Consider the following 20,443-nt stretch of genomic DNA (forward strand, 5'->3'; position numbering starts at 1 on the left):
GGCCCTATTACATAAGGGTGGTCGGGGAAAAGTTGTCAGTCACTATTTGGCAGTTTGTTTCTGAGCTGGAAGAGTCCATTGTGTGGGGGGAGATCTGTGCTGTTCTCTTCCTGGATGCTGGATGACTGTATATGAGCAGCAGTGTAATACAGAGATATCCTATGTAATATAGAGGAGGAGGAGAAGACATAGCTGTAACCTCTGTCCTCAGTGTGGTGTTTTCTCCCTGGGAGAGGATTGTGTGTTTTTCTTCAGTGTTCTGTGGCTCCAGCTGTGTGTGTGTGTGTGCACGTGCTATGGCTGCAGTAGGCTGTGTGTGTGCTATGACTGCAGCAGGCTGTGTGTGTATGCTATGGCTGCAGCAGGCTGTGTCTGTGTGTGCTATGGCTGCAGCAGGCTGTGTCTGTGTGTGCTATGACTGCAGCAGGCTGTGTGTGTATGCTATGGCTGCAGCAGGCTGTGTGTGTATGCTATGGCTGCAGCAGGCTGTGTGTATGTGTGCTATCGCTGCAGCAAGCTGTGTGTGTGTATGTGTGCACTATGGCTGCAGCAGGCTGTGTGTATGTGTGCTATGGCTGCAGCAAGCCGAGTGTCTGTGTGTGTTGTGTGCGCTATGGCTGCAGCAGGCTGTGTGTGTGTGTGTGTGCGCGTGCTATTGCGTGCCACCACAGTGGCCTTCTATATCACTATGTGTGACCCCCTGCATATCACTATGGCTGACCTCTATATCACAGGGATCTGGCATTGTTAGCAGTGTTTCTTTAAGTAGTGTTTAGTTAAGTTTCTAGAAACATAGAAGACTGTTAGCAGGAAAAGACCACCTGCTCCATCTAGTCTAGTTGTGAGTAGTTCAGGACATGGAGGCTGGAGACTGGCTGCATCCACTGCAGACACAGGAGAAGCTGCTTTATATACAGTATTCCTTTATTCCCTCAGAAGTCGCCCCAGGATCATTTAGGACATTAGGGAGAAGCTGCTGAGCCAGTGTGATAAATAACTCCCCTGGTATATGACCGGCCATTTATAAAGGAGCTGGAGTCAAAGTTGGAGTCTGGAGTCGGAGTTGGAGTCGGTCCTGATAACATTCAGAAGTCGGAGTTGGAGTCGGAGCTGCGGCTTACCGACTCCACAGCTCTGGTTCACAAAATGTTGAAATTGAGTGGATGGCCGCCATATAACAGTAAAGAACTGCCATTATTTCAATACAACAGCCGTTGTTTTTAAATAACAGCAAATATTTGCGGTTAAATGGCGGCAATCCACTCAATTTCCACATTGTGTGAACATAGCCTTTCTGTGTTTTTAATCCATTCCTGGTTTTGGTTACAATATGAGGACCAAAATACTGACTGAAATATACTGTGTGTGAACCCAGCCTGAGGGTGCGTTCACACAAAGAGGATCCGCAGCAGATTTGATGGTGCAGATTTGATGCTGTGTTCCAGTTATTTAGGTCAAACCTGCTGCTGATCTGTTGCGTAGAGTTGATCGAACAGCGCTAATTTTCAGGTTCGTTCAAACTCGAACCACCGGCATTTGACTCCTGCTGTCTTCCCGTTCCATGTGGAAGGTGGAGACAGCCCGAGTACCAGTATCTCTACTGCTGCGGATCCGCACCATTAAATCCGCTGCGATACAGTATGTGTAAAGCTACCCTAAACTAGAATAATATACCAACAATCGTCACTGAGAAACAGTGAAACAGCGAAATGACGGACATCATTTTATCCTCAAAATGACAGACATAATTTTACACGGACAGGAAAAAAGGTTGTGTGGACATAGCCAAGGGATAACAGTTGATAAAAGACTTTGACAGGAAGATAGGGACAGACTGACAGAATTTCTGAACTGTATAACTAGGTGAAGATTTCTAGATTCTCCTTAACCCCTTCATGACCAAAGGTCATTAATGCACGGATGTCTAGGTTACAATAAGAGCTATAACATCTTTATTTTTTCACCTAAAAGGTTGTTTTTGGCTTCATTTTTTGCCCCATGATCTATAGTTTTATTGGTGTATATGGGAGTTTTTTATCGCTTTTTATTCATTTATTTTTTCACTTTTTTCTCATATATACAAAAAAAAATTTAAATTCTTTTCTTTCTTTTTCTTTATTTATTCTTTATTCATTTTCTTATAAATGATACCACAATTATTAAATACAAAATGCCATAACTTACATCATTATAACCCATTTCCCTTGGTTTAGTGAAATCTTACTTCCTTCTTGAGGACCCCCTAAAATATTGCAGGCTCGACATTCATTTCATCTGACGTCCTGCCAAGAGATGTCCCCTAGGACGCCCGGACTTGTATTGAATACAGCTCTATCCCCTTAGGGCTCTCCCCTCTCCGCCCCCTAATCCAATCATCCTCTTATATTCTATTCTCGCCAGCCCCTTGTTAATCATCCCGAACAAGTGCCAAATCACGCCTTTTCTCACAAACACTCTCCTCCATACCTTTGTAACCATCTCTTCAAAGATTACTTCAAAATCAACCTGAGTTTCCACTCCCGAGATCATTCACTCAATCTGCCTTTCCCCCCTGACCTGAAGGAGACCGCCCCCGATTAGAAAAGGAGTCCCCTCCGGGTCAACAGGCTGCTCTATACCACACATTCCGGAGACCTTCTCCACATTTATAAAGAATCGGCCACCTTTGCTGGCCACCCCTTAGAGTTAATACAGGTCCCCCTGGCATATCACTGTGGGATCCATCTCCACTCACCCCTCAGGAAAGGGCAGTCTATTATTTCTTTATTCCCAATTATATCAACCAAGTTCTAACTGGTCCAAAACCTCTCTTAGGTCCCTTCCAAAAAAATTCAATTCTGGTTACTTTTGAAGGTCTTTATGGTGTATAAGAGTTGGATGTGTTCGGATAGAGCGTTCCAGAGAATGGGGGTGGATTGGGCAAAATCTTGGAAGCGGTTGTGTATGCGGGACAGGGGACAGAGTGTAGGCATTGATTGTCATTGAGAGATTTGATGGAGAGGTGGAGCAAGATGGTTGAAAGATGATTAGTTCCGTTTTGTCCATGCTGAGTTTAAGTGGGAGGAGAAAAAGGAAGATATAACCGATAGACGTTCTGGAATCCCGGGTAGCAGGGAGTTGACATTCAGACCAGAAGGTAGATCTGAAGCCATGGGATTGTATGGTGTGTCCCAGGCCAAAAGTATAGATGGAGAAGAGAAGAGGCTCGAGGACAGAGCCTTGGTGGACACCAACAGTGAGGGGACGAGGGTAGGAGGTGGTGTGGGAGTGGAAGACACTAAAAAAAGGGGATAGAGAGGTAATACGAGGTCATGATGATACATAATAATACAATAAAACTGACAAGTTATCTATGTTCCTTAAAGGACGACTCCCGCATCCCCCCCCCCTTAACTAACAGACATTACAAAGTTATATAACTTGTAATGTGTGTTAGTCATCTGCCTGGAGCCGTTCCGCCTCTTTTGTACCCCGACCCCCCCCCGTAACTATACTTACGCATTTACTGTCGACCATGTCATCTTCTCCCACCTCTTCTCCCGATGTCCTCACAAGTGGGGGGCGGGCCTGGTCTTCCTCTGCTTCCGCGTCTTCCTTTAGAATAAATAGCAGCGAAAAGGCTGAGGGTGCCTTTTCATTGGCTGGAACGCATTACATGGCTTAGAGCTTGCTCAGCTCTGATTGGCTGAGCAAGCTGGAAGCCATGTGATGCGATCCAGCCAATGAAAAGGCTGCCGGTGTACACGCGCATCGGCAGCCTTTTCACTCTCGTTCATGCCATGGGAAACCAGAAGTAAAGAAGATCTGAAGATGCGGATGGGGTTGATGGGCACCGCGGCTGGCTGGATTTTCTAATGGTGTTTGATGAGAAGGGATGGTGAGTATAGGATCTGTATCTGTTATTGTTTTTTTTTCCTTCTGAAGCTGGAGTTATCCTTTAAGTCAGTACAATTACAACCAACCATAGGCAATGTATATGACTTTAAGTTTAGTTTACTGCTTTTAAAAAATTTTAACTTAACTTTAAAAAAAATGTTTAAAATTTCTCTATTATGATCCTTACAACGCTTTTATTTTTTGGTCTACGGGACTATTTGGGATGTCATAATCTGTATTTTTGTCGGTATAAGTTGTGTATATGCAACTTTTTGATCAATTTCTATTCAAATTTGTCCGTATTTGCACTTTGGCGAGTTTTGCACATACACGGTTTACCGTGCACGATCAGGAATGTGATAGTTTAATAGTTTAGGGCGTTTCTGGGTATGGCAATAGCAAATATGTTATTTCCTTTTTTTTGTTTATGGTTTTTTTTATTAAAAAAAAAATAGGAAAAGGGGGGTAATTTAAACTTTTAGTATGGAAAGGGATTTTCTTTATGAAAAACACTATTATTATACTAATTTGTAGTCCCCTCAGGGGACTTCTATTAGCAATACACTGATTGCTCATAGAAATCAATTGCAATGCATTGATCAATGCTATCTGGGTCCGATTGTTAGAGGCTGCTGAAGGCTAAGCCGTCACTAAGGCCCAGGCTGGTAAGTATAACAGACCCCAATGGATGCCTTTTTAACAGCATTTAAATGGTTAATTAGCCGACACAGGAGCAACAGTGTACATATGGCAGCAGATCATATAGCATCATAATGATACATGATGCCGATAACTCCATACTCATAGCACACTGCCCGTACTTACTGACCATGCACGGAACAAGGGAGTAAGGCTTAAAGAGAAAAAAAGAGACAAAAAAAAGAAACAGAGCCCTCTCTGTAGCCTTTAGCGGCACCATGATGTACCGGTACCTAATGGATTGTTTAGGGGTTAAAGGGGTACTCTGCGCTGAACAGTTTTTTTTTTGCTATGGCCAGGGAGGGGGTTAATAATGACAATGACGTCCACTTACCTCTCTGGTTCCAGCGTCGGGGGCCTGAATTGCGCTGCTCCAATCTGCGGTGCCTGGGCGCTTCCTGGTCTGTGACGCGGCTTGAGACGTGATGTTTCCAGCCCAATTAGCCATTTAGTGGCTGTAGTGGGATTCCACCTCTGCTGAGTGTCTGTGCGGGCTGGAAACATCACGTCTCAAGCTGCGTCACAGACCAGCAATCGTCCGGGCAGCGCAGATCGGAGCCACGCAGTGTGGCACCCAGTGCTGGAAGCGGGGAAGGGGGGGGGGGAAGTGGACTTTGTGGCCTTCATCCACCACCCTCCCCAGCCATCGCGAAAAAAGCCCTCCTTCCTGGAGTCCCTCTTTAAATCTCAACTACATCCAGTTCAAATTCAACTACAATGTCTGTGGCTTTTTAAACCCCAATCATACATTCCAGAAAAAAAATCAGATTATTGACAACATTGAGTATTTCTTAGTAAGCAGTATGCTTTTTCTTTTAGATTCTCTGCTGGGAAGCTGCAATTTAAACCAATGGGTTTCAAACTAACATTACTAAGCAAAAGTGGGAATGAACAGCTCATGTTGTGCTTTTATAAGATATTCCTACACTAGGCCTTTACATTTCTTTTTTGTATACACCATACCCCCATACTTTGCTAAAAACAACAAGTTTTCTGCAGCTAAGTGTTAAAAATTAGAGATCTTAGGGGTTTCTGTTTCTGCCTTGGCTATGTGACAATGTGAAGGAATAACATCCCTGGCACTGTCGCCTCCCGACACCAGTTGGCACCCAGAACTGAAGTCAGCTGTAACTAAAAAGGGACTGTCAGAGAAAGGGAATACATTAGCAATATTAAGTCATAAACCAAAGTGACAAACTGAATAGAGGGATTAACTCACATTCTTTGCACATTGTATTGGAAATGTAACAATTAATCTGGTATTGATATGGTTACATTAGACCTTTTTTTAACATTTCCCTCTTTTAATTTTTTTTTTTTTGCTCTTCCATTTGTACCAGTAGTAGTAGTAGTGCTTGTAGAGGAGAATATTTCCATGCATATGGAGTCCCAATATGACACATTTAGGCACATTTATCATTATGCACCCTAATTTACACCACAGGAAAAAGTGCAGTTTTTTGTGCAAATCATACGGAAAAATCAGCGCCTTTTCTGTGACATAAGCCCACTCGTCTGATTAGCATGGCAAGGCAGGGAAGATATTAGGCCTCCTCTCACGCCTGATTTATTATGGTTTACGCTGCAAACAGGCATAAATCATGGCATAAATCATGGCAGCAGCCGAAAGCAATAGAGTGCCTATCTCATTGATCTATGCAGTATGTCTATACTGCATAGATCTCAATGAGAGATCAGAGCAGTCATACTAGAAGTCAATGAAAGATCAGAGCAGTCATACTAGACTAGTCAGACTAGACTTCTAGTAAGTGTGTAAAAAAAAAAAGTTTTTTTTATTAATAAAAAATCCCCTCCCCTAATAAAAGTTTAAATCCCCCCCTTTCTCCATTTTATTAATAAAAATAAATAAATAAACTAATATGTTTGGTATCGCCGTGTGTGTAATCGCCAAAGTGCAAAATTGCGCATTTTTGGTTCCATCAAATCCAGAAAAAATGTAATAAAAAGCGATCAAAAATTTGCATACGCGCAATTAAGAAACCAATAGAAAGTATAGATCATGGCACAAAAAATTATACCTTAAACAGCCCCATAGACCAAAGGATAAAAGAGCTATAAGCATGGAAATAGAGCGATTTTAAGCGACATTTATTTTTTTTAAAAAGGTTTTAATTTTTTAAAAGCCATCAAATAAAATAAAAGTTACACAAGTTACATATCGTTGTAATCGTCAGTTTTACGATAGGGCAAATGGTGTAAACACAAAACCTCTCCAAATTAATAAAAATGTTTTTTTCAATTTAATCACACATTTAATTATTTTTGGTTTTGCATCGTACTTTATGCAATGAATAGAGCCATTCATTTTCTATGGGCGTCGGACTTCCTGGAGCGCACGCGCCGGGCTTCCGCCGGGCTCCAGGTGCGGGACTTCGAGAGAAGGGGTAAGTTTAAGAGTCCCTAGCGGGAGGTTGGGCGGCCTTCACCCCGGCACGGGGGGGGGGGGTTACAGGTTCCCTTTAAGCCTGCCATTGCAAAGTACAATTAGTGGCGCAAAAAAAATAGAGCTCATGTGGGTCTGTAGGTGAAAAAATGCAAGCGCTATGGCCTTTTAAACACGTGGAGGAAAAAACGAAAGCGCAAAAACAAAAATTAGCCGGTCCTGAAGGGGTTAAATTCCTACTAAGTGAACCTCTAAAGTGCCCCTGTTATGGCTTTGTACAAAGCAGAGTTGTGGTATGACCATGTGAAGGAACAATTAATCGGATAGAAATATTTTTCACCAGACCTCTCCCTAGAAGTTTGGGCACAGGTATTATAGCATTCAGTTTTTTAAAAGTTTATGTGCCCCTTTGCATCACAAGCCCCTTTTGCTCCTCACCAAATACCTTTTTCCTTCAGCTCTGGCTTTAATAGTTGACAAGTGCATCTTCTGTTTCCATTAGTGCTATAGGAACAAATCTAGGTATCACAATATTCAGAGAACCCTCATTCTATGGCTTTGTGTGACAATATTTGAGTTCTCTTTTTGCCATTTCCATCGTTGCCAACATTTGAATTTTTTTTCCAGGGACAACTTTGAGAACAAGGGTATGGCTTATTGTGGTGTGGTTTGTGGCTTGTCATTGGTGAATTTTTGCTAATTTTTCCGTTATTTGTTCATATTGTATGGACCTTACAGTTAGGACAATACAAGGCATCATTACAGACCATAGTATCAGACCCCCAGCATATTACAAACCCCAGTATCAGGCCCCCATCATATTATTTATTAGAGAATGGAGAGACAATTATAAACTCTGCTTGCTGCCAGTGATCAGTTATGTGAACAGAGAAGATCACTCTCTCTATATCCTTCTCTACTGCCAGCAAGCAGTCATCTTCTCTATCCACATAACTGATTATAACTTCCAGTAAGTGGTTTAAGGCTGGGTTCACACTACGTATATTTCAGTCAGTATTGTGGTCCTCATATTGCAACTAAAACCAGGAGTGGATTAAAAACACAGAAAGGATCTGTTCACACAATGATGAATTGAGTGGATGGCCGCCATTTAATGGCAAATATTTGCTGTTATTTTAAAACAACGGCTGTTATATTGAAATAATGGCCGTTATTTACTATTATATGGCGACCATCCACTCAATTTCAACATTGTGTGAACAGATCCTTTCTGTGTTTTTAATCCACTCCTGGTTTTGGTTGCAATATGAGGACCACAATACTGACTGAAATATACGTAGTGTGAACACAGCCTTAGAGATCATGCTCTTCACTCTCCCTATACCCTTCTCTGAAGCTGCTTGCTGGAAATAATAATCAGTTATAGGGACAAAGTAGATGATTAAGATAAGAGATTACAGTGCAGTGACATCCAGTGACTCACGTGGGGCATCTTCTCTAATCGGAGTCACTCACTTTTTCTTTTGTTCCTCATCAGGCCTAAGCCATCATGAAGACTTGTCCCAAACACAAAAAGTCTCCACAGAATGTGCCAGACAAACATTTTAGGCTCTACGGAAATATAAGTTTCCTAAACTGCTGTTAGTTCCCCTTTAAAGCTGCCCATACTCTTTGGATGCTTGAGCGATCTGGAGGAGAATAAAAAAGTTTGGATGGAACCAAGGGGCCTGGAGGAGGATATAGGAGTTTGAAGTGACAGAGGAGCATAAAGAAGAATAGATGGGTTTGAATTCAACAGAGGCGCCTGTAGGAGCATAAAGAGCTCTAAAGGGGACAGATGGGGAGGACAAGGAGCCTGGAGAGGAAAACAGGCATCCTAAAAGGGACAAAGAGTCTGGGGTCACATGCCGTTAAAATTCCCTTTTCTGGCTCCTTCCATCTTCTTATCACTGAGTTTGGTTTATTGCAGTAGTAAATCAGTGGGGTAACTCCCTCACCACTCCTCTTTAGGAATTACAGTTAGATTAATAACAGGAAAGCATTAAAAGGGCTAATGCACCAATGCAAACTAAGTATAAGGCGACAAGGGCAGCAGCAGCACCTGACCTGGAGACTACACCCCCTCATCCAGGGCAAAACTGCTGTTTATTAAAGCGACTCTGTACCCACAATCTGCCCCCCCCCCCCCCCCCAAAACTGCTTGTACCCTCGGATAGCTGCTTTTAATTCAAGATCTGTCCTGGTGTCCGTTTGTCAGGTGATGCAGTTGTTGTCCTTAAAAAACTACCTTAAAACTTGCAGCCCTGTGTCAAATGGGCATGGCCTAGAGTACCTATGCACTAGGATTGCAACACCCCTTTCGTCCCTCCTCATCATTAGGAACGATCCTAGAATATTCATCACCTGTGTGAACACTTCCCATGAACTGGATCGTTAAGGCACCTGTGCAGTGTTCAGACAGGTGAGAAATAGGAAAAATCCTGCCTGGGGCGTTCCTAGTGATGAGTAGGGACGAAGGGACGTTGCAGTCTTAGGGCATACAGGACTGCAAGTTTAAAAGTTGTTTTTTAGGACAATAACTGCATCACCTGCCAAACGGACCCCAGGACAGATCTTGGATTAAAAGCGGCTATCCGAAGGTACAAGCAGTTTGGGGAGGCAGATTGTGGGTACAGAGTCGCTTTAATTCTCCTCCCTTCAGGCCCCCTCACACAGAGGCAGAGCAGTTGCATGCAAACAGCAGCTCTGTGTAGGATAGATGGGACAGGGGAGGAGGAGGAGGGAGCCTTCTTTCTTCTCTCTGATGCTTTAACCCCCCCCCCCCCCCCCATCATTAGTAAAAACAAAAAAAACAAAACACATACTTACCTGGCTCCCTGCAGTACACTTCCATCTTATCTTCCTTCAGGAGTCAGTAGGGAGTGGATGTCTAATGGCTGGAGATAGAATAATTGCCTCAAGCTGAAAGAGTTACTGGCAAAGCAGTTTGCTTTTTACTATAAGTCTTATTAGGAATACTAATAGATAAAAGTATAGATGCTGATCTGGGGTCGGGATTGGACATCACAGGGGTGGGGCTTCCCGGGACATAACCGGGACATTAATTTGCCGCGGCTGTCCATTCAAAAATGGGATAGTCCCGGCAAAAGAGGGACTGTTGGTTTCTCTACATGAGAGAGCCCTAACCAGTAGCTGCATTAACCAAGTAACTTACAGTGCACAGTGCTAACAGGTATAGAACTCCACTTAAAGTCAATGAATGTTATACACATTTCTTAAAACCGCTAGTTTGGTTGTTCTCAGCTTCCTGGCCACATCCAGCAACCCCCAAGGCTAGTGAGAGTAGGCTGGGGAGACCCCAATCTAAAGTTGGGTGCAAGTTCCAGAAGTGGGGACATCTTGGAGACAATTATGTTATATCCTATGAACATGCTATAACTGTCCCATATAGGAATGCCCCTTTTATTAATGTGAGGAATACCAGCTCGGAATAGGTTCCCAGCTACCAGTGTACTCTTTATTACACTTTTTAGCCACTAATCTACTTATACTTATTATCTGGCACTTTAACAACTTGCAACTTAGCAGCCATATTTGTACTTAAAGTGACACTGCCTATTTGCATTTTGACTGCTCTCCACAGATGTAAAGGGTAAATGTTACAGCTTTCATTACTTATTTTATATCACACCTCATGGTGCTTGTTCTGGTAAAAAGTCGTTTTTATCACCTGAGGATTGGTATATGTGGGCGGGGACTCAGAAAAACGGATGCTCACAAATACATTTGTTTTTGTCCCTTTTATGCAAAAAAAATGGATGAAAAAACGGACTGCAAGAAACGAAGTGCACCCAGCTTTAGGCTATGTTCACACAACGTTTTTTCAGCTCCGTATAAAATGACGTCCATTATTTTTAGTCTAAAATAACGGACATTATTTAGCAATGACTGGTGTTTGTACATTATTTTAGTTTGGGGTTACTAATTGAACTTTGGGTGTGACTTTTAGTCCATTGAATTTAATAGTAAAGACAGAGAAAGAACGGTGATAAAAGGAAAACTGTGTGTGAACTACTAATAAAAAATGTTCACTGTTTGCAAAAGACTGAAAGTCTGAAAATAATAATCATGATCATTATTTTGATAACCGCGGCAAAAACGTCCGTTATTCAATACACTGTGTGCATTGGACGTCCGTCTTCTCATTGACTTCAATGCATTGCCATTGCAGTCAATTTGCGGCAAAAATGGACGTTATTTTAAATATGAAGATCGGCCACCTTTTCAATATTTTTGACTTTGTGTGAACATAGCCTTAGGCATGAGAGAGGTTTTCTTCCTCTTGAGAGGTATGCTTCACACTCCCTTTTATCTGGATAGTACCAGTCAAAAGTAGCTTAGGAGAGAAGAACGGGTGACAAGGTTTATGGACATCAAGAACATAAGGAATAAAGGTCTGATGAATCTGATTTTCTTTTACATTCTGTGGATAGTCAAATGTGTACATGTGGATTACCCTGGGAAAATATGGCACAGAACCTTGATCCTGAAATTTACTTGAACGTTACATATACAAGCACTATCTACGTAAATATTGTTGCAAAAAGATTTAATGACAATAGTATTGCATAATGTTCTCATTTTGCAAAAAAAAAAATTGTACAGGAACTTCAAGAGTGTTGATGTGACCACAACCTTTCCCAAATCCTAATCCAATCATGTATCTGTGGAATGTGATGGAAAAACAACTGATGCATAGAGATTTCACTGTGCAACCTACAAAACTTAAAAGATCTGCTAACATCTAGGTACCACATATTAAAGGACAACTTTAGACGTCATGCCCCCATGGGTCAAGGTTGTGTCTTTTTGGGGCACCCACACACATCAGGCAGATGGTTTTGCACTTATGGCTGACTTAGGGGAAAAAAAACATCTCTCAAAAACAGAGAGATAAAAGGAGTTAAAATCTTCGTTCTGGCTCCACTTCATTTCATTCCATTGCATTTAATTGTATTTATTTGATTGTCTATCCCCTACTTTATCTATCTATCTTTATTTTTTTTTTAAATGCAAAGCCATGTTTGTAAATTCACATGCATTACTTCCAGCATTAACAATCTAATGTATTCACTATAACATAGTATACAAGTAATAAAAAAACTCTTTGCTCGATATATCTTATTCATTGTGTCTGAAGTGATCTGCCTTTTATTATGGCTGCAGCTGGTCTTCCAATGGTGCTGGGTGCTAAGCAGTGATAGGAGCTGCCTCTCACTTCCACAACCCAACCAATACTGGCAGATGAAACAAATATTAACACTTTCTTTGGATGAGTTTGCTGCATGCTTACTAGTAAAGAGATAGTAAATAAACGGACATAAAGCTAATAAAAAAAAATGTTTTGTAGCAGGAGCTATATTTTTTTGCTATATTTTTATAGGGTTAACAGTTTACATAATTCTTTGATTATACTCCTCTCCTTACAGTAACAATAAACCTTCACAAGTTAGTGACGTGGGGGGAGCTGGCATCTGGGTGCTAACACCCACTATGAATATATTTTAACCAATGTTTTGCTAATGGGGGTAGGTTTCCACCCTGTTGCTTTATTCTAATGACCACTGGGGAGAGGAACGTGTTAAGGGGCTTGGCAAACATATACAAACAATTCAAATGACACTGTGTGGACACTCTGGGGACAGTAACAGAGAGGAATAGGTAACTGACAGTCTCACAAGGCTTCTCCACAGTTCTGAATACCATGGGTAAGTCACAAGTTTGACATGTATCTATCTCTATCTTTAATAAACATACATATAATAATTATTCAAATAACCTAATACTATAAAAGATCACATGAATTACTAATACATTTGTAATTATTTTGTGTTATGTGTATTGGTATTGGTTATAACATTATGGAATTAAAAGCAAAGAGTTGTATACAATATAGCTAAACATGTTTATTTAAATGGATAGTAACATAAATGACTACTTGGTTGATACAGATTAGCGAAGTTTCTATTCTGTTTATATCACAATTAAAAAAGGAAGAGAAACTCTTTATTGCACAATATGTTAAGGGAAAGTGCGCTCAGCTCCATGTGTTGGAGACATAAGATATACAGATTATACAGTTAAAAAAAACAAAAACTTAAGATGTGAACATAAAATAATTTGTGTTAGAGAAAACACAAAGCACCAGCTATATTGTATTATATAGGTTTAACATTTATTAGAAAAAATGAAATATCTATGGTTTTCAACTGAATTGATTTTACCACAGTGCAAGAACAATGTAAACCATGTAAAGATTGATCATATCAATCGGTAGGAGAACTCTCCTCATTATTTGCCATCTCACAACCTTAATATTACTAGAAGTATTTTTGCTATTTATGACATTCTACTACAACCCTTAAAGTGTCACTGTCGTTATAACTTTAAAACTTTAAATCAACAGTATATGTGAAATAAAGCAAGTTTGCAATTTACATTAATTTTTTTTTTTTAGCTATCATGCTGTAAAACAAAGCTGAACGTTCCAGAAATCCGGGTCCAGTGTCTTGAAGGCAAATTTTTAGTTTTGTGCTGGTTGGAAAAAAAAAAAAAAAAAAAGAGACTAAACACATAAAGTCCCAGCCAGTACAGAGAGTCATGGCTCAATGTGCCCATCAATCAAATGACTGCCTTCTCTGTGAGCGCAGATGACCTGGGAAACACGGGATATCTGGTGTTTAGGCTCATGTTTTCCATGATAACTAAAAAAATATTGAATGTTAATTGCAAATATGCTTTATATCACATCTACTGCTGATTTAGATTTTGAATGTTATAACGACAGTGACACTTTAATACTAAAAATGGTCAGCCATCTAGCTAAAATTCAGAAAACATTATAACCCATCAATCCACTTTAAACTTTAAACTCAAGCTTTGTAATCTCTTTGTGTTAAACTTTATCTGAATGTTTATCTTCCCCTTCATAAAGTATACGAAGACAGCTACACCCTAACACATAGGACAGATTTATTATTTTAGACAACTCCTTTCATATAAGAGTTAGTGGCCCTTAGCAGAGTTGTTGCCAGAAATGTTGTATTGTAGGTGGCAATTTTTATTAGCACATGACCATGTAATGTCTTCTCGGACTGGGACTCTCAGACCAAGTCTTGCGGCTTGAAATGGATGTAAATGGGCATATAGAGAGGAGTTGTACAGTTAACATATTGTAACGTCTTTACATGCCTACTGTGGGTTATCAACATCTATTACATTATGAACACACATCAATGGCTTAGGTGGCTTAGAAATGAAATTGTGTGTTGCTAAATATTGACCAACAATACTAAGCAACATTTCTTTTCAAGCTACTATTTGTATTAGGGAATTGTAATATAACATATTCTTTTAAATAATATTTTTTTATAATTTTACATTTAGTGAAATAAGATAAAGCTGTTAAAAGGTAATATGTGTAATATGTCTGACAGCAAAGCTGCTCTGACTACAAGCCAGAGCTCCAGATTAGTTTATAACAGTAAATTTCCTTTGTATTTAATCTAATGACAATTGCATATGATGTATAAACAGTTACAGCATCTTAGTTTTCAGATGATGTCACGAATCAACATTATGCAAATACACTGCTTAAGTGTTAAAACTTATAACATGCTTGGCTCTCACATACAATGTGGCATGTTTATCAACACAACTGCACAATATTCTTTGTGTTCCTGTAAGTGGGCAGGAGTCATGGGAGGTACCCAGTGTCAGGACATGCCAGCCCCCCCTCACCATAGTCACTTGTTTGTAAAACAGAGGCTAATTGTCTATTCTTGTGATAGTTTGTGGGAGTTCTGTGTATTGTATACAGGTTATGAATATATTTTCTGTATACTAATACAGTATGTTGTAAGACAAAACAAAAGGGTTACAGTCTTGTTAAATAATTCAAATACATCAGCTTTCTTGGAATCACTTATGAAGATACTCCAGATAAAACTCCACTGAGTGACTATGCTCCATTGTTTAAAACTTATTTATAGATCTGTGAACAATAAAATGCTACATATTGTTGGTCTATGGTAGATAGCATAGCATCGGCATATTCTATTCCTAAAATCCAATTTTTTAGGATTAATTAATTGATCAATACCTATCTCCAACCAATTGCATTTTAATAAACATAAATTTCAGGAAGATATAATATATTAAATTTGGGGGAATGAAAAGTGAACGAACACAAATTCTGTGTGTCTTTTTTATTGCATGCACTCTGTTGTTTTTTACATTTTATATTAGATGCAGGATGCACATTAGAATGTATAATAATTTTATAGCAATGCAGCAATAATTGATACCAAATATGTATACATTTTTCCCCATAAAACATTTTTGGTTAGCAAAGTTTTTTTTTATATATTTAGGATGTTCTTATTCCTCTATAAACTTGAGTGAATTTCTAGTAATGGTCCTTCAGTGTTCTGTAGTAGGCCTGTCAGTGTCACACTGTCACAATGTTAACCAAATTGTATATATTTATGTACATCTGATACATAATTCTCGATTTTTAACAACAGATAAAAATTGGCTGGTCTTTCTGTCAACTGCAGAAAACATTCAGTGGGGCACAACATGTGGCCTTCCAGCTGTTGCAGAACTACAATTCCCATCATGTTGGACAGGCAAAGGATGTCCAGGAATGATGGGAATTGTAGTTTTGCAACAGCTGGACGGCCACAGGTTGTGCACTACTGGCACTACATTGTGCACACACAATGAACAGGTGAAGAAAAATGCATTTTTTGCAAAAGCAGGCTGTAAATAATGAGCATGTTTATTCTTTTACACCAGTATTATTATTATTCTAGTTATTCTATAATGGTGTGTGCACTGCCAGCCAATTTTCAATTGACTTTAATAGAGCGCTTTATTACACTGAAAATACAGACATATTTGTACATAAAAGTTACGGATTTTGTTGTGTATTTTGCTTCTATTTTACAGTGTGTGTGTGTGTGTATGTGTGTGTGTGTGTGTGTGTGTGTTTGAACATAGCCCTAAGGTACAGTGGTGCCTTGGATTACAAGCATATATGTTCAGGGACTGTGCTTGTAATGCAAATCACTCTTGAACCAAAGCAAATTTTCCCATAAGAAATCATTGAAATGTAGACAATTGGTTCCACAACCCAAAAATAATGATTTTTTTTTTAAATTCTGAATAACATGTAAAACAAACATTTAGAAACCGCTGAATATGTGATATTATTAGTTACTGTACAGTATAGCAATCAACATGTGGTATATAATGTATAGTAAGTGCATAAACCTGAAAACACAGCAGCAGTTTGCAGATATAGGATGGAGATGCAGATCCCCATAATGCAGTAGCGTAGTTCAACAGGCTAGAATAGAGAAGCAGGGCTGCTGTCAGAGGTTTGTGTGGTCACATGACAGCAGTGGATAAGGGAGGTGTGTTCAGCATGGGCCAATCAGGAAGTGGGAATCACAGAGCTGTGCAGGAGGACAGTGACAGAAACTTTTCTATACAGCAGTGTAAATGGCTGTGAGTGGAAATGCAGGCACATTATAGCAGCAGTGTGTATAGATGAGTGTGAGTGCAGGCACATTATAGCAGGAATGGAGAGGATGGGAAACACAAGGGCTGACAGAGACTGCAGAAAGCATGAAGGAATGAGCAGGACATATGTGGGCACAGTATAGTAACACTCCCTTTCCAGGGAGAGAGGGGTTACAGTTATGAAGAGATTACCTCAACAGTCCTGTCACCTGATGCAAGCCCCAGCCTGAAGTGCAAAACGCTCTTAATCCAAGTTACTCTTAAACCAAGGTACCATTGTAATGTTAAAAAAAAGCCTAATTAATAAAGTTGAATTAAATGTAAAGAAATTTTGAACAGAAAGTTTGGCAAAAATATAATTTGTTGCCCAATGTTGGTCTCCCCCTTACTGTCCCTAATGCTACCTGCACAACCTCCAATCCTTTCCATAGGAAGAAAAAAACACAGAATCAAAAGTGTAGCTGGAAAGTCAATTAGGAACAGTGAGAGAATCTATAACAGGGCAAAGGAACCTTCGGCTCTCCAGCTGTTCTAAAACTACAATGTCTATCATGCCTGGACAGCCAAAGCTTTAGCTTCGGCTGTCCAGGCACAATGGGAATTGTAGCTTTGCCAACAGCTGGATTGCCAAACGTTTTCCCATCCCTGGTCTATATAGGTATATGTTAACATCCCCCCCCCCCCATTGGCAAAGGAATTATGTTTTTGTGGCCTAAACATGACTGTGCTAACAACTCATTTTAATGTGATTTTCTGGCCAAAGCTGGTGGTAATACAAAGTTGAAAAAAAAAAAAGAAAGAAACAGGACATTGGCAGATTACATGATATTACCAAAGGCTATACAATATAAACAAAGTACACATGGCGATTTTTTTTTTTTTTAACTGCCACTGTAGTTTTGTGCCAAAACCAGAAGAAGATCTACAATAAAATAGTCCTCCCTTTATATTTTCCATCCTATTTGGATCTATTTCAGTTTTGTGCAAGGTCTGTAAGTAGGGATGATATGCCTGGGCGGCATAGAATTTAAATCAATGCATTGCCGCCCATTCCATGCACACGTTGCACCGACACCGGCCGTTGTTTGGTGCGGCCGTGCAGAAAAATATGCTCGTCAATTAATAACGGCTGCTGTTCTATTGACAGTGGCTGTTATTAATCTTCTGTGCACACACAGATGTAATGTGTGAACATAGCCTTAGGGTAAATTCACACGGGCGGATCCGCAGCATAATTAACGCTGCAAATTCGCAGCTAAATCGGCAGCGGATCGATCCCCTGTGAATTCCAATGCAATTACATACTCGCAGCGGGATTGTCATCCCGCTGCCAGTATGTAAGTGCCGGCTGCATTAACCCCCGCCGCCCGGGATGATAGATTACCGGCACCAGTCTGTACCACAGTCTGTTCTCTGCATAGACCATTATTACAGAAAGTGTGAATGCCCCCTTACTCTGTGGCTTGTTAATCATTCACTATGAACATTGTTGTTTACTTACTTTGTTACGGAGCGCACATTCAAAACAGGGGTAAGTGGCCCTTTTTATTCCTTTATACTTCAATGTCATTTATTGTCTTGATTGTAGGCTGGCACGATGGTTGCATTCGTTGCATGGTTGGAGTCCCAGTTGCTTCAGTTATTGCCACCGTCCTTTGTTTTGCTGGGGTTGCCTTGTTTTGTGGATGTGGTCATGAAGCCCTCAGTGGAACGGAAAAACTAATTGAGACCTACTTCTCCAAGAACTACCAGGAATATGAATATCTAATTCATGTGTGAGTATCTCTATATGTACAATATTTGTAGTTAGTGGTGTAACTACCACCATAGCAACCATAGTAGCCATAGTGGTTGCTATGGCGCCCGCCACATCAGGGGGGCTGTGGCCTGCTTCTGCAATACTCTGGACCCCCTGAGCCATCATCATTTGCAGCATCCCAAGGCTGAGCGGCCGCCCAGGTGATGAAAATGTCCATTCAACAGCAAGCACTCTTGAACAGCGCTTGCAGTTATGACTACACTTGACGGCTTAGTGGTCAGTCAGGGGGGAGGGGGGCCCAATTAAAAGTGTGTTATGGGGCCCAGCCATTTAAAGTTATACTCCTGTTTGTAGTTAAGATGTGAATTTCATTTATTAAAGAAAATGTACCACCACAAGCAGTAAACAAACATTTCATATGACCTGGTCGATGCCGCCAAACAGATTCTGATGGTGCTTTCCTACTTTCAAACCACCAATGGCAATGAAGTACTTTGGTGCACCAGAGAGAGGTCCAGCGCCTCCAGTGCACTGATGTCTCCTCCCCTGGGTGACGCTGGTCAGTGCACCAAAGTACTTCATTAGCAGATATAGCAACCGGACCAGATCTTGAGAACTAGGTGGCAGTTTTAAAAACATACGGTACCATCATAATCTGCATGGTGGCGCTGATAAGATCGTATAAAAATTTATGTTTACTGCGTTTATTGGTACATTCACTTTACAGGGTATTCTGGGAACTTATTTTTTTAATAATGGTGCTCAAGCAAATGGTTTAAACATGGTCCCCAATGAGCAGTGCATTTGAGAGTGGTATTGTTAATCTAAACAGTGGCTATAGCAGTGTCCCACCACAGCCACTGATTGGCCGGGTAACCAATAGAACGTGCTTACCCCAAAATTGTGATTGCTGCCCTACAGGAATAGATGGCATATTGTGATACCAGTGGCAGTGGGGGAGCAAGGACGATAAGTATAGGTTTATCGATTGCAAACGTTAAAACATCACGGAGCTATAACCGCATAAAGTGAGACAGGTCAGATTTTGAAAAATTAGCTTAATCATGAAGGCCCAAACTAGCTGCAGCATAAAAGGGTTAAAGAAAAAAGAAAAGTTAATTCTCAGAATACCCCTTTAAACGAATTCAAATGGTAGTTGGATGCCTGACTTGAAAAGTACAGCATAATATAAATATAATATTGAAGTTATGTTCACACATCGTGAAATCAAGGTAAAAAACTATATATAAAATGGTAAATCTAATAATGTGCTACATTGAAGTCTATGGAAAACAGCTAACTGTGCACACATTGTAAAAAAAAATATATTTATTATATTTTTCAATGTGTGCACAAACATTTTTCTGAAGACTTTAAGGGTGCGTTCACACCTACAGGATCCGCAGCAGATCTGCAGCAAATCCAAAGCAGATTTGATGGTGCAGATTTGATGCTGTGTTCAGTTATTTAAATGGAATCTGCTGTGGATCTGCAGCAGAAAATTAGCTGTGGATTCGGTAAGTGTGAACATACCCTAAAGGGGTATTCTGCTGAAACATAACTTTTCATATGTTGCTGCCCATGGGGAGACTAACAGTTCATTCCATACTTATTTTTATCTATTTAGTCTACTTCCCTCAGTTCTGAGCTGCTGCTTTCTGCTGAAGACAAAGAAATCTGTGTCTAAGCTGTTTTCTCCATCTCTGCTCTGAACCCCTACTTCCCCTTCTTTCCAAGATGGCTCATGTAAACAAGTCCTTGGCAGGCTGTGTCTGCAAATTTGTAATGCTGGGAAAGTTCATTTCAGGTCAAATTGCTTATGAACTCGATTAACACTCCTAGCATTACAGAGTTGCTACAAAGTTGCTGATACAGCCAGCCAGGGACTTGTTTACATGAACCATATGGGAAGGGAAGGAGGAGTCTCTTACAAATAGTGTTCACCATGATTATAGTGACACCCTCTAATTCCCACCATGATTATAGTGCCACCCACTAGATCCATAAACATTCCCTCTCCTCTGCCTGCTGACATCCAGTAGTAGTCCTATTATATGTGATTTTCTGCTGTGGTCTCATATACACTGTGCACTGTGATAATGACTACTGGATGTCTTCAGGCAGAATAAAGAGAAGTTAAAGATCAGGAGTCCAGC

The 20,443-nt window shown here is 40.4% G+C and overlaps 2 protein-coding genes across 5 annotated transcripts in view; one reads left to right on the forward strand and one right to left on the reverse strand.

The window, feature by feature from the left end:
- The window catches only part of TEX11 (testis expressed 11), a 241,959-nt gene extending 223,625 nt beyond the window's left edge, over nt 1–18,334 (reverse strand). The window contains exon 1 of the mRNA XM_069943309.1: nt 18,030–18,334. Coding sequence (XP_069799410.1) covers nt 18,030–18,098 — 69 coding nt within the window. The 5' untranslated portion in view covers nt 18,099–18,334. The remainder of the gene's footprint in view (nt 1–18,029) is intronic.
- PLP1 (proteolipid protein 1) overlaps nt 1–20,443 on the forward strand; it is a 76,272-nt gene that overhangs the window by 39,321 nt on the left and 16,508 nt on the right. For 2 of the 4 annotated variants that reach the window (XM_069943311.1, XM_069943314.1), the window contains exon 1: nt 18,085–18,303. In XM_069943311.1, coding sequence (XP_069799412.1) covers nt 18,092–18,303 — 212 coding nt within the window. In that variant the 5' untranslated portion in view covers nt 18,085–18,091. Of the gene's footprint in view, nt 1–12,642; nt 12,709–18,084; nt 18,304–20,443 lie in introns of those variants that run through there. The other 2 variants (XM_069943312.1, XM_069943313.1) reach the window with 2 other exon arrangements.

Source organism: Dendropsophus ebraccatus, chromosome 10, assembly GCF_027789765.1.
Source record: "Dendropsophus ebraccatus isolate aDenEbr1 chromosome 10, aDenEbr1.pat, whole genome shotgun sequence".
Taxonomy (NCBI): Eukaryota; Metazoa; Chordata; class Amphibia; order Anura; family Hylidae; genus Dendropsophus; species Dendropsophus ebraccatus.